The following is a 10,600-nucleotide window of genomic DNA, read 5'->3' on the forward strand; positions in this document are numbered from 1 at the left end:
GAGGCCACTACACAGAGGAAAGCTCCGTTTCAAGGCGTAAAGGAGAAGAAGGTGCAGAGCTCAAGAGGGTGAATAGAAGATTTTTAGAATAATTTAGAAAGACGTTTCTTTTTAAATAACCTTTTGTGCTACACCTTCGTGTTGTACAGTGAATACACTGGGGCTGTACTGGCTAACCAGCAAGCAGTGGGGCAGCAGACACGGAACAGGAGGAGGCAGTGGAGGTAAACAGCAGTACTGAGAGAGGCACATTAAGAAGGATGAGTAGCACAAGCTCAAAGAGGAACTGGAGGCAATGAGGATGCGCTTAGTGACGGGAGAAGCAGCCGGCCCCAGAATCCGCTACCAACACGTCTCAGTAGAGAAAAACCCATTTAAATACACAACCTTCAATGTTACAGTTTAACCCACGCTGTTGAAACCTCACAAACATGAACTGTGGATTTGAGCAGCTCCAACTGTACTGCAGTAACAAAATCACCCACTACAAAGTTTTAAAGTGAAAATGTATCTTTTTTATTGGTACCATACATTAATTATCAAGGGCAGAAACTAACCAAATCAAAAAAATATATATCAAACAATGATTTTTCTACAGGGTTTTGAGAAGGTACAAGTCACCATTCAAACTCATAACTGTTGCTGGAATCAACTGTAACAAAATGATCATGTACAAATCACCAACAGAGCCTCTGAAACTGAACCCACAGACTGAAGTCAGCGTTTGGCTGAAGGATGTGTGTACAACCAACATGTCACTGTTGGTTATTGAAAGGGACGACACAATTTAGACAAAAACTCAAAATTATCAGCCAGTGATTAAACATGAAATTCACTAAAATTAATTAGAATTCAGTGAGAACCTTCACTTGACATCAAGTTAAAAGATGCAGTACACAAAATAATGAGTTAAGTGGAAACTGCCTCCCATATAGGTGAAATACACAAGTGAATTTCTGCCAAAATAAATTAGAACAAACAAGGAAAATTAATTGAAACAGTGAAATCCTCTCTCCATGGTGCCATTGTACCCCCGGGGTTTCGTAATTTAATTTACACGTTTTAAAAAAAAGAGGAAAGAGCAGGTGGGAGGATAGAGGGAGATCGGGGGGGTTCTCCTTTTTCTTATTTTTGTTTGTTTACATTAGATCGGGATGGCTTTAGGTAAATCTAAGTAAGAATACATTTTATTACAGTCAGACAGAACTTTGCTACTACCTTAAATATACAAGCACAAATACACAAAAATTCAAATCTTCAAAAAAGGAACAAAAAGACAAAATAAAAACATCCACGCTAAATTATTTCTCTTTTATCAACATAAAAGATAAAAACAATATATTTTAGAAGGGGGGAGGGATAAAAGTCCTGTGTTGCTCCTTGGTCTGTAGCTTTTCAGAATTGGTAGAAAATAAAAAAGTAACAATTGAAATGAAGGCGTTCAATACAAATTAAAAAACATTCTAGGGAAATATATACTGTATAAAAACTCTTAAAGTGTGTAGCTGAGTGTATGTGTATTTGTGTGTGTGTGTTGTACATGCTCTCTGTATGAAAGACTGCATTCATTGTAGTCTAATCAGAGATGGCTCGGGCACTAGGGGACTAAAAATCCTTCCATCATAGTGTGTGTGTGTGTGTGTGTGTGTGTGTGTGTGTGTGTGTGTGTGTGTTTCCCTAGTGCCACTTTTCAGCTCACCTTCTAGTGTATGAAGTGATATTTGTACAGGTTGATTCTAAATTCTGGTCTGCTTGCTTCAGCAAAGCCACAAACATGCTCAGGTTTCCCCTTTTCTCTCCCCTCTCACACACACAAACACTCGCGCAGACACACACATATACTCTATTAACAAATACCACCACTGGCGATCGCATCAGCTGTAGCAGACCAGAACTGAGAGCCATGTTTAGAGGACAGGCGGACAAGTTGTCCCTAAGCAACTCGCCACCATCTCGAAGCCCCACTGGCACCGTCGCCTCCACCCCACCCCTTCCTGTATGTCAGTGTCAGTATAGATGGGTTAGTGTGAACAGGGCTTGCTTGGTCTGTTGGTCATGTTTACCTGGTTGCTGTCAAAACTGACAGCAGATCTGACAATTTGTGTATAAGGGATAGGCCGATAGAGGTGGGGAACACTAACTAAACATGAAAACGTTCTCTCGCTCAGCTAAACTGTCTGGAATAGACACACTGAGCACCCTCAGGCTACCTGTGTGATGAGCTTTCTGGTTGGATGGCGGTTTTGCAATCCTGGCTGTGAGGGTGGGGTGGCTGAGGAGTGACAGATAGGGGTTTGTGCTGAGGTTGCGGGGTCCTGGGCTCTACTGTGATGCCTGTGAGGTGGGGTTGTCGCTCTTGCTCTCCTGGCTGGAGGGGGCCTTGTTGTTCCAGGGCGAGTTGGAGCCCAGCGCCGGAGAGTTGTTGAAGCTGTCCTCGTCGTCGATACCGTTGGCCGCGTCGAACTGCGTGTTCTCCAGTCGTGTGATCAGACGCTCGTCCTCGTCACCAAACTCCCCTCCCATCAGTGTGGGCTCTCCCACTACCATCACATCCTGCAGACACACAAGCGAGTTCTAATTATTATATTAATGGTCGTAACAGCTGTCTTCATTCGACGATCAGTTGTAATAATAGTATTCCCTCATATCAGTCATGAATTAGTTACTGCTATTCTATGTGAATCTGTGCGCAATGTAACAATACGTGCAGTTACATAATCCTGACACCAGGTGGCAGCGATATACTCACTGGAACTTGGCTGGACAGAGGGAAGCCACTACCAGGGCTCTTTTTTTTGTTGTTGTTGTTGTTGTTGGTTCCTCCTCCTCCACTGATGGTGCTGCCGCCTGACATTTTGCGCTTCCGCCGTTTGTTAGGCGCCTGTCTCGATGGCTCGGCTGCACAGATAGGATGAAGTCAGTTATCTATACATTTACTGTGTCTAAGTGTGTCTGTGCGTTTTGCAAACCTACCTGGTGGTGCCACCATCCTCTGCCATTTCTGGAAGAGGCAGGTTTTGAGGCAGTCTCTTGGGCTGAGACTGTATGTCTTGTGTCTGGACATCAGCTCCTGCATGGGCTCCAGAATCACACACAGCTGGATGTACGTACAGAGAGAAGCAACAGGTTAGATCTTACATTATTATTATTGTGAAAGTGATGTGCTCCTATTAACTGAGCTTCATAATAATCAGCAGGGGTTGTGCAATTAGTAGAAATTCTCAGAATAATAGAATCAAATCATGAATACATAGAGATAAGATTTAAAATTTGCTTACTCGGAGGTAGTTGAGGGTGGAGTTTGACAGGCCACATCTTGTAATGTTTTTGGACAGCTGGTCCAGCATTTGTGGGTCCTGGGCCTGAAGAAAGTTTGAAGTATTTTACACACTCACACACGCATATACATGATGTGTGTCGTTGTGAATTTACTTACATGCATGGCCAGTATACTGCGGGGGATGAGTTCACGGTGTTGTCTGATGCTAAAGTGCCACGTCTTTATCCTCATCATGTCATCAAACATGAATTCCAGGTACAAGCGCCCCTCTACACACACCTATACATGAGAGACAACTGAGGTCAGCATACACTACATATACTACCACACACACCAACCCTTCCATGATTTCAGCTGTATAGTTACTCTTTGACATCTTTTAAACACATGCTGTTCAAGTAATATGAAAAATAAGTCTAACTTAACCTTGTTTTGCAATTTTTCAAATTATATATATTTTTGGGCATTTGTGCAATAGGCACACTCAACAAACCTGTGTGAACATGGGTTTTCCATTCTGGGTGACCATGGTGCACTGATCACAGTCGAGGGAGACAAAGTTATTGTGGAATGACTCCTTGGGATGTTTCAGCACATAGTAGAGTTCAGTTGCACCGCCTTCAAATATACTCCGGAAGTACCGTGGAATCAGCGTCCGGCCAATTGCTGGTGAAGAGAACACAAAAGACAGGCGGTATGAGAAACGCAAGGAACGCTGTATGATCATGTGTCTACAAGAGCTTAGGAGTCTTTATATTACTGTAACGTTTGGGTCCATCTTCCAGACAGAATGTGATGGTCAACATTGCATCATCTTCAAAAAACTCTGTAGTAAATGCATCCCACCACAGGTTATCACACTCCTGCAGGAGAAGGAAAAAAAATCAGTTACCTACTACTCCTGGATTTTTTTTTGTGTGTGCACAGTTTGCAGGCGTGTGTGTTTATGAACCTCTGTCCAGTTCTGTAGTCGTTTGTTGAGTTCAAATATTCTGTAGTCTGTCTGGTTGCCATACGGTGTGTGCCTCCTGGAGGATCAGAGAGAAGACAAAAGCATTAAAAATGGACAAAAACTTTATCACATCAAAAACTCTGACAATGCATGTCAGGAAAATACCTTAGTGTAAGCCTTGGGATATGATTGAATGCTGCCTAAATCACAAATTTTGTTATAGTTCTAATATAGAATTGTTATCCGTAATATAATGACCCTACCAAAGTAGTATAAAGGTTTGCTTATTAGGCTCACACATGACAAAGTGTGTAAATCTGCCCTTCTACTCCTCCCTGCATTCTGTAGCATCCTAATTAGCATTGCGTTATCTCATGTAAAATACGAAACTCTATCACTGTGTCTCAAACAACACGAACAATCATTCAAAGACATTGCGGATTTAGAGACGTTTTACTTTCCCAGTTGAGCTACATCTCAGAATAAATGCAGACACTCTATTTAAGTGAGGTAAGGGCACAACTTCCTTAACATTTCCTTTACTTTATGATGTGTGTGATTGTTGCTATTTTCACCATAACAGGAAATGACAGAAGATAATAGCTTTACCCTATTCCTGGCTCCAGGTATGTGGGCGGATACATTGGGGTGGGACTAGAGAAACAGAAGATATAAGCAATTATTACAATCAGCTATAGAGCTCTCATGCTCCCACCTTCAGCGGTTCATCTGTTTTACAGCCCTGGGACATGAGCCAAACACGGCACAAATTGGATAACACAAGAAACAACACTTTTCAAATACACACAGAACGACTGTAGCCTATTCGCTCACTGCAAAAGGACATGTTGTGAGCTACACTGCACACAATTTCATATAGTCCCAATCCCTAACGTCACTGAACCACAAAAGGCAAGTCAAACTAATTTTAGCATCATTAGCTTCACACAGCCAGGGAAGAGTTTTCACGTTAGTCATCATAATTTAGGAGTCAGCTTATATAAAAGCGCTTGGTTGTTGGTAGTAGACTATTTTATTACACTAAATCATACAGGAAACTGGATCAGCTTTTCAGCAACTTTGCTCTCATGCTTACATCCAACATGAGGTAGTATTATGCTCTATACACCTCAGTGGAAAGTTTGATACGGTGTTTTCCGACATGATTACAAACCCATAACTACTGTGGCACAGTGACCTATAACACAGCTGTTGAGAAAAGTATTAATCAATCATATTTCACATAACTATCCAGCTAAATCAAATAAATGCCTTGGTGAATTTAATAAAAGAATTGGAGGGTGCAGCCGAGTCATCCACATCTAGACATATTATTTTAGGTCTGAAGTTTGTGAACCTTCGAAAAGAACACCTCACATCTGTGAATGTTTTCCAGTATAACATCTTCAGCTGAATTTGGACTTCAAGTATTTCAGTCACATTAGCATTGTACACAGAACCAACATCAAATAAAAGAATAACAAAGGCTGCAAGTGGCATTCTCTATTCAGAGCAGATTTCCCAAACACACAGACACGGAACTTACCCCACTTCTCTGTCGAGCATGGTGCCGGGGTGGAAAGGGGGGAAAGTGCTACCGTTGGGGGGCTCCTTTGGGGAGTACAGCTTGAATGACTTGGAGGAACAGCCTGGTAGAGAGAGAGGCAGGAAAATATTTACATTTAGTCATGTGGTAGAAGATTTTATTAAACCTTACATATAATAAAAAAAAAACACAACACAGCAGCATGGTCATCTTGCTCGAGAACACCTGAAGTGTCATAGGCTGAAACACCAATCCTGCAATTAGTGGATGACCCGCTATACATCGGATGCAAAATAGATCCCACTCACATTTACAACAAAAATAACAAATGTCGTTCACACACAGCCCCAATGAGTCCTACTTTAATTGCCCGTCTCTCTTATGAAGGCAGAGAGGCCTCTAGGTCACGACCCCTCACAGTCACCATGGTGAAGCCCCGCCTCATTAATGTCTCTCTGTCTTGTCTCTGCATATTAAACATATTTGTCATTGTTGGGGTGTTTGTAGGAAACACTGTTGTGAGAGGGACCAACAGCTGATCGCTGAGCTGCCATACGCTGAACTGGTGCTCCTACGGCCTCGATCAAAACGCCTTTTGAGTTAATGTTTCGTGAAGACAGCCACTGGTTTCTAGCCACGGGGTGAACCACTGCTCCATCAGACCAAGTGGCACGTAAATGATTAACAAGTAAAGTTTCCTCACAAATAAGTACACAACACATCACACACAGGGACAAGTCATAAATTAGCATGCAATCCAAACACTGCTCACTTGGTGAAAACACAAGTTTGCTTCGTGATCCGACAGCACCGCTGTCCTATAAGCTGGACGCAACAACAGAGGAAAAACAAATGGGGCTGATAAATAAATAAATAATCGATGGTTATGCGTCCATTAGTTGTTGAAAGCCCCATTAGCTCCTCTCCTCTCCTGTTAGCGGTTAATGACAGGCAGTCACAATCACATCAGCTGGACTCCACTTCCTCCACTGGGAATCACGTTCCTCTCATAAGCTGACACAGTACACCATATACATATTATACATTATGAATGCTCAGCCCCTGCTGCCATGAGTGACAGTCTGCCAGCCTTCAGGCGAGATCCTGCCTCAAACGTTGAGTTGCGCGTGTGCTGGAGACGTGGAACATTTTATTTCAAACCAAGCTCTGACTTAAACGTTTCCAACGTTTATCATCATCATCATCATCAGTGTAACCCGTCATGGCTTTGGGTTCCTGCCACCATGATTGTTAGTGGAGCAAGTAGCCCATCCGAATAAACCTGCTTAAGTAAACTTTGAAAACAAACCCGACGTAAACCCTTAGCTTTTCAACATCTCCGAACCAAAACGCCCTTTACAGGACTTGTGTATTTCTCCAATACAGAAGAGAAAAGCGAAAGTGGCGATTAGTTGTCTCCTACAAAGGCAATTAGAAAGGCAGTAAGCGCATAACGCTAACAGCTAGCTGCTAGCTAGGCTATAACGTTAAACAAGTGATTTCGGGTTGTTTGCGAACTTAGCCAAGTGCAACCACTGGTCAGTTTAGCAGCCAGCAAAGACACCTAAACACACCGCGAACACGTCCGAGAGGTTCGACGCCTTCCGCCACCAAACAGCTGAGCGCACAGGAGCTATTAGTGCTTTGAAAGGCCTGCGGGACAAGCTAGCGTTAGCGAGCCTGAAACATTGATAAGCAGCTAGCCGCTGCTAGCCGTGCTAACGCCTTAGCGTTAAATCCCTTTTCAATGAGAAAGCACCGAAATACGACGAATAACCACAAACGTGGCCGCCATGGAAGCACAAATTGGTGCTAGACCTAAACATTACAGGCGAAGCGTGCGCGTACTGGGGAAAACCACAGTTTACCTGCGAAGAAGTCCAATGAGAAAATTGATGTTTACAGATCCGTGGTGATAGACCGTGTATACGCTCCGTGCGTAAAAACGGATAGGCCCGCTGGACGGCGGTTGGCTGGACGCAGCGTATCAGCACAATGCGTCCCCCGAAACAGGATCAATAAAAAAAATCTCCTCGAACCGCGAGACGGAACGCAATAAGGCCAAATGTGCGGGAGTCGATTGGTTATGTTTTGTCCCGCATGAGGCCTTGTCAATGGGCTGAAGCCTGCTGTGGGTTTACATACGGACCCCGATGAGCCCTTTGTTCACAGGAGGACATGAACAATAGCTGTAGGCCCTCCTCCTCCTCCTCTCCCTCTGCAACGCATTTGCTCCTCTTTCCTCTGCCCAGCACCGCTAGCCGCCCTCTCCCCCTTCTCCTCCGCCCCCCCCCACTAATGCACAACTGCACATAAAGGTTGTCTGGTAAGCATTTTCCTTCCTTCCTCTTCCCCGTGTCTCATCCCTCCCTCGGATCCTAATTGACACAGATGAGAATTGGCCTAATGCAGACGCGTGGAAGGGAAGATCACGCTGAGTGTTTATGTGTCTAATTAGTGCACGTCACAAACAAGCCAACATCTATGTCTGGACCTAGGCTGCAATGTGGTGCATGCATGATGCAGCCTGGTCAGACCAAATCACATGAAACCATCCAGGAATCAAGGAGGAGAAGGTTCTGTAGGTTTAATGGTGTCTTTTGAGTTGCTGACGGTTCTTTCAGACGGGCCAGAAAACTCTTTTACACACACACACACACACACACACACACACACACACACACACACACACACACACACACACACACACACACACACACAAACACCACTATGGAAAGAATGGGAGAATCCCACAGGCCTCTAAATCTGCTTAAATCGCCTCAAATTATAATCAGATATTCAAATAACAGCCAGAAAGGACTCCCCCTCTTTATGACCAAAGTAGGGATAGAAAAAGAACAAGTAGTTGTAGGTCAGGACTTTTTCCATATATTTAAACAAGTAGGTTATAATATTTGATCTTTTGTATAAAAAAAACATTAGCGGTATAATTTAATGTTTTAATATGATCCCATATTAAAAATAACATGAGAGTTAAAAAAACAGAATAAACGCCCGCTCTCTAGGGGCTAAGGGCTCCAACAGAACCATGGTTTTTTGACCATGTCCTCTGAGTGAAAACAATATTTCATGAATGATTAATTCACAAATTGAGCTGCTCTTCGGAGCCTGTTGAAATGGTTAACAGCCTTTCACACGTGCTGCTGGACATCTGGGAACTGCTGAATACCATAATTATTGCACAATATTGCTTCAAATATAATGATTAGCAAAAGGGTAACAAATAATTTGTTAAAATTACAGGACTCATAGTTGGCAAATGTTCTTCTCATTGTTGCTGGAAAGGTGTTATGACAGCTTCTACAATCAACTTGTTGTTATACTCATCATATAAAAGTAAAATTAGGTTTATAACTCATCAAATCATTCACTATATGATCATTTTCCAGCTGTGCCTGCTGTACAGCTCTGTTGCCTTTTAGGAGATCATGTCAATTTATTCAAACCTCTTTCCAAATTGTCACAGTCATTTATCTTGGATCATCTAAAATTTGGCATCTGCACAATAAAGTCAGGGCTCATCGACACAGAGTCTGACCGTCAGCAAACCGTCGGGTGAAGTACAGCATCTCCCAGCTCCAGGCACGTAGAGAGGATAAGCTGCTCTGAGGCCTGCGCTCACCCGACCAACAACAAAGACGCGTGGTCTGAGTTCATGTGGACGGGTTGGACCACGGTAAGCCTGCGACATGAGCACTTCAGAGCTCACGAGCCTCGCGTCTCCCCTTTGGCAGCATCTTTGTGTGTCTAGTACCAGGCGGAGGTGTAGTCAGTAGTGGCTTAAAAGTGTCTGTTGTGGGTGACTTATGTGGATTTGCCTATCTTACATTCGCTGGCCCCTGTAGCCATGGCAACACGAGCAGTCATTGCTGTCACAACCAGAGAAAGAGACTAAGAAACAGCCATGGACACACAAGGGTTAATCCAGTGTGTGTGTGTGTGTGTGTGTGTGTGTGTGTCTCTCTCTCTCTCTCTAAAGCTCACACACAGAAATGGTACACGACGGGGTTAATCCTTGTTGTGTGTGTGTGTGTGTGTGTGTGTGTGTGTGTGTGTGTGTGTGTGTGTGTGTGTGTGTGTGTGTGTGTGTGTGTGTCTGTGTCTGTGTCTGTGTCTGTGTGTCTGTGTGTGTGTGAGTGATGAAGGGGAAATGGGGGTGGGAGGTGTATCAGGATAAGGCTTGAAGGGCTTACACACACCGTCTCTTTCGCTCTCAGGCATGGGGCAGGCCTTATCTCCAACCAGCAAGCCGCGCGGGCGCACACACACACACACACACACACACACACACACACACACACACACACACAGCCTAACCTTCACTTCACCAGCTAGCCTCGTTTCCCCACTTGCATTCGCACATTCACACCTAAAGCCATAAATCCATGTATAATAAGTGATTAAAGCTGCAGCGTGCGGCGGCCGAATGAACTCCTTCAAGTGCACAGTCTGGTGTTTTCACTAAGCTCACACTTAGACCCACAAGTGCAACTTTCTCCAAGTCAGTGAAAGAAAGACGAGCCAGCGACCAACAAGCCAAGAGATGCAGCAGAAAAATGACATTTGCTTTCCAGCGTTTCCTCCTGGGCCCCGAGGGGCCGAGCTGTGAGGCAAGACAATAAAAATGAAACGGTCAGCAAGAAAGACTTACCTCCATCAGCCTCCAGCTGCTCTGACATCGCCATTTTGTCACCTACAAATGCACTTTCACAGCTACACACTGATCTAACTGGCAGGCTGGATGTGCCTCTCCCTCGCTCTGATATCTCCCATGTCCAGACTCTCAGGCTCAGGGGCACAA

General features: G+C 44.0%; 1 protein-coding gene across 1 annotated transcript; it reads right to left on the reverse strand.

Moving 5' to 3' along the window:
- Positions 1–492: 492 nt before the first annotated feature.
- ldb1b (LIM-domain binding 1b) lies at positions 493–10,600 on the reverse strand. Its single transcript, XM_029146198.3, has 11 exons — positions 10,451–10,600; positions 5,779–5,881; positions 4,842–4,886; positions 4,233–4,308; positions 4,041–4,143; positions 3,774–3,946; positions 3,437–3,559; positions 3,279–3,362; positions 2,974–3,097; positions 2,750–2,898; positions 493–2,553 (listed from the first exon to the last, which is right to left on the reverse strand). Exons 1-11 carry the CDS (start codon positions 10,482–10,484, stop codon positions 2,323–2,325), a joined length of 1,245 nt encoding a protein of 414 aa, XP_029002031.1. The 5' UTR covers positions 10,485–10,600; the 3' UTR covers positions 493–2,322.

Source organism: Betta splendens, chromosome 1 (genome assembly GCF_900634795.4).
Source record: "Betta splendens chromosome 1, fBetSpl5.4, whole genome shotgun sequence".
NCBI lineage: Eukaryota > Metazoa > Chordata > Actinopteri > Anabantiformes > Osphronemidae > Betta > Betta splendens.

What these genes read in the sequence shown, in the direction of transcription:
- ldb1b (XM_029146198.3), bottom strand. Translation starts at nt 10,484, where the DNA reads ATGGCGATGTCAGAGCAGCTGGAGGCTGATGGAG. An exon ending in GCAGCTGGAGGCTGATGGAG is followed by an intron (nt 5,882 to 10,450) that starts GTAAGTCTTTCT and finishes TCTCTCTACCAG; the next exon opens with GCTGTTCCTCCAAGTCATTC. An exon ending in CCACCCTCAACTACCTCCGA is followed by an intron (nt 3,098 to 3,278) that starts GTAAGCAAATTT and finishes ACGTACATCCAG; the next exon opens with CTGTGTGTGATTCTGGAGCC.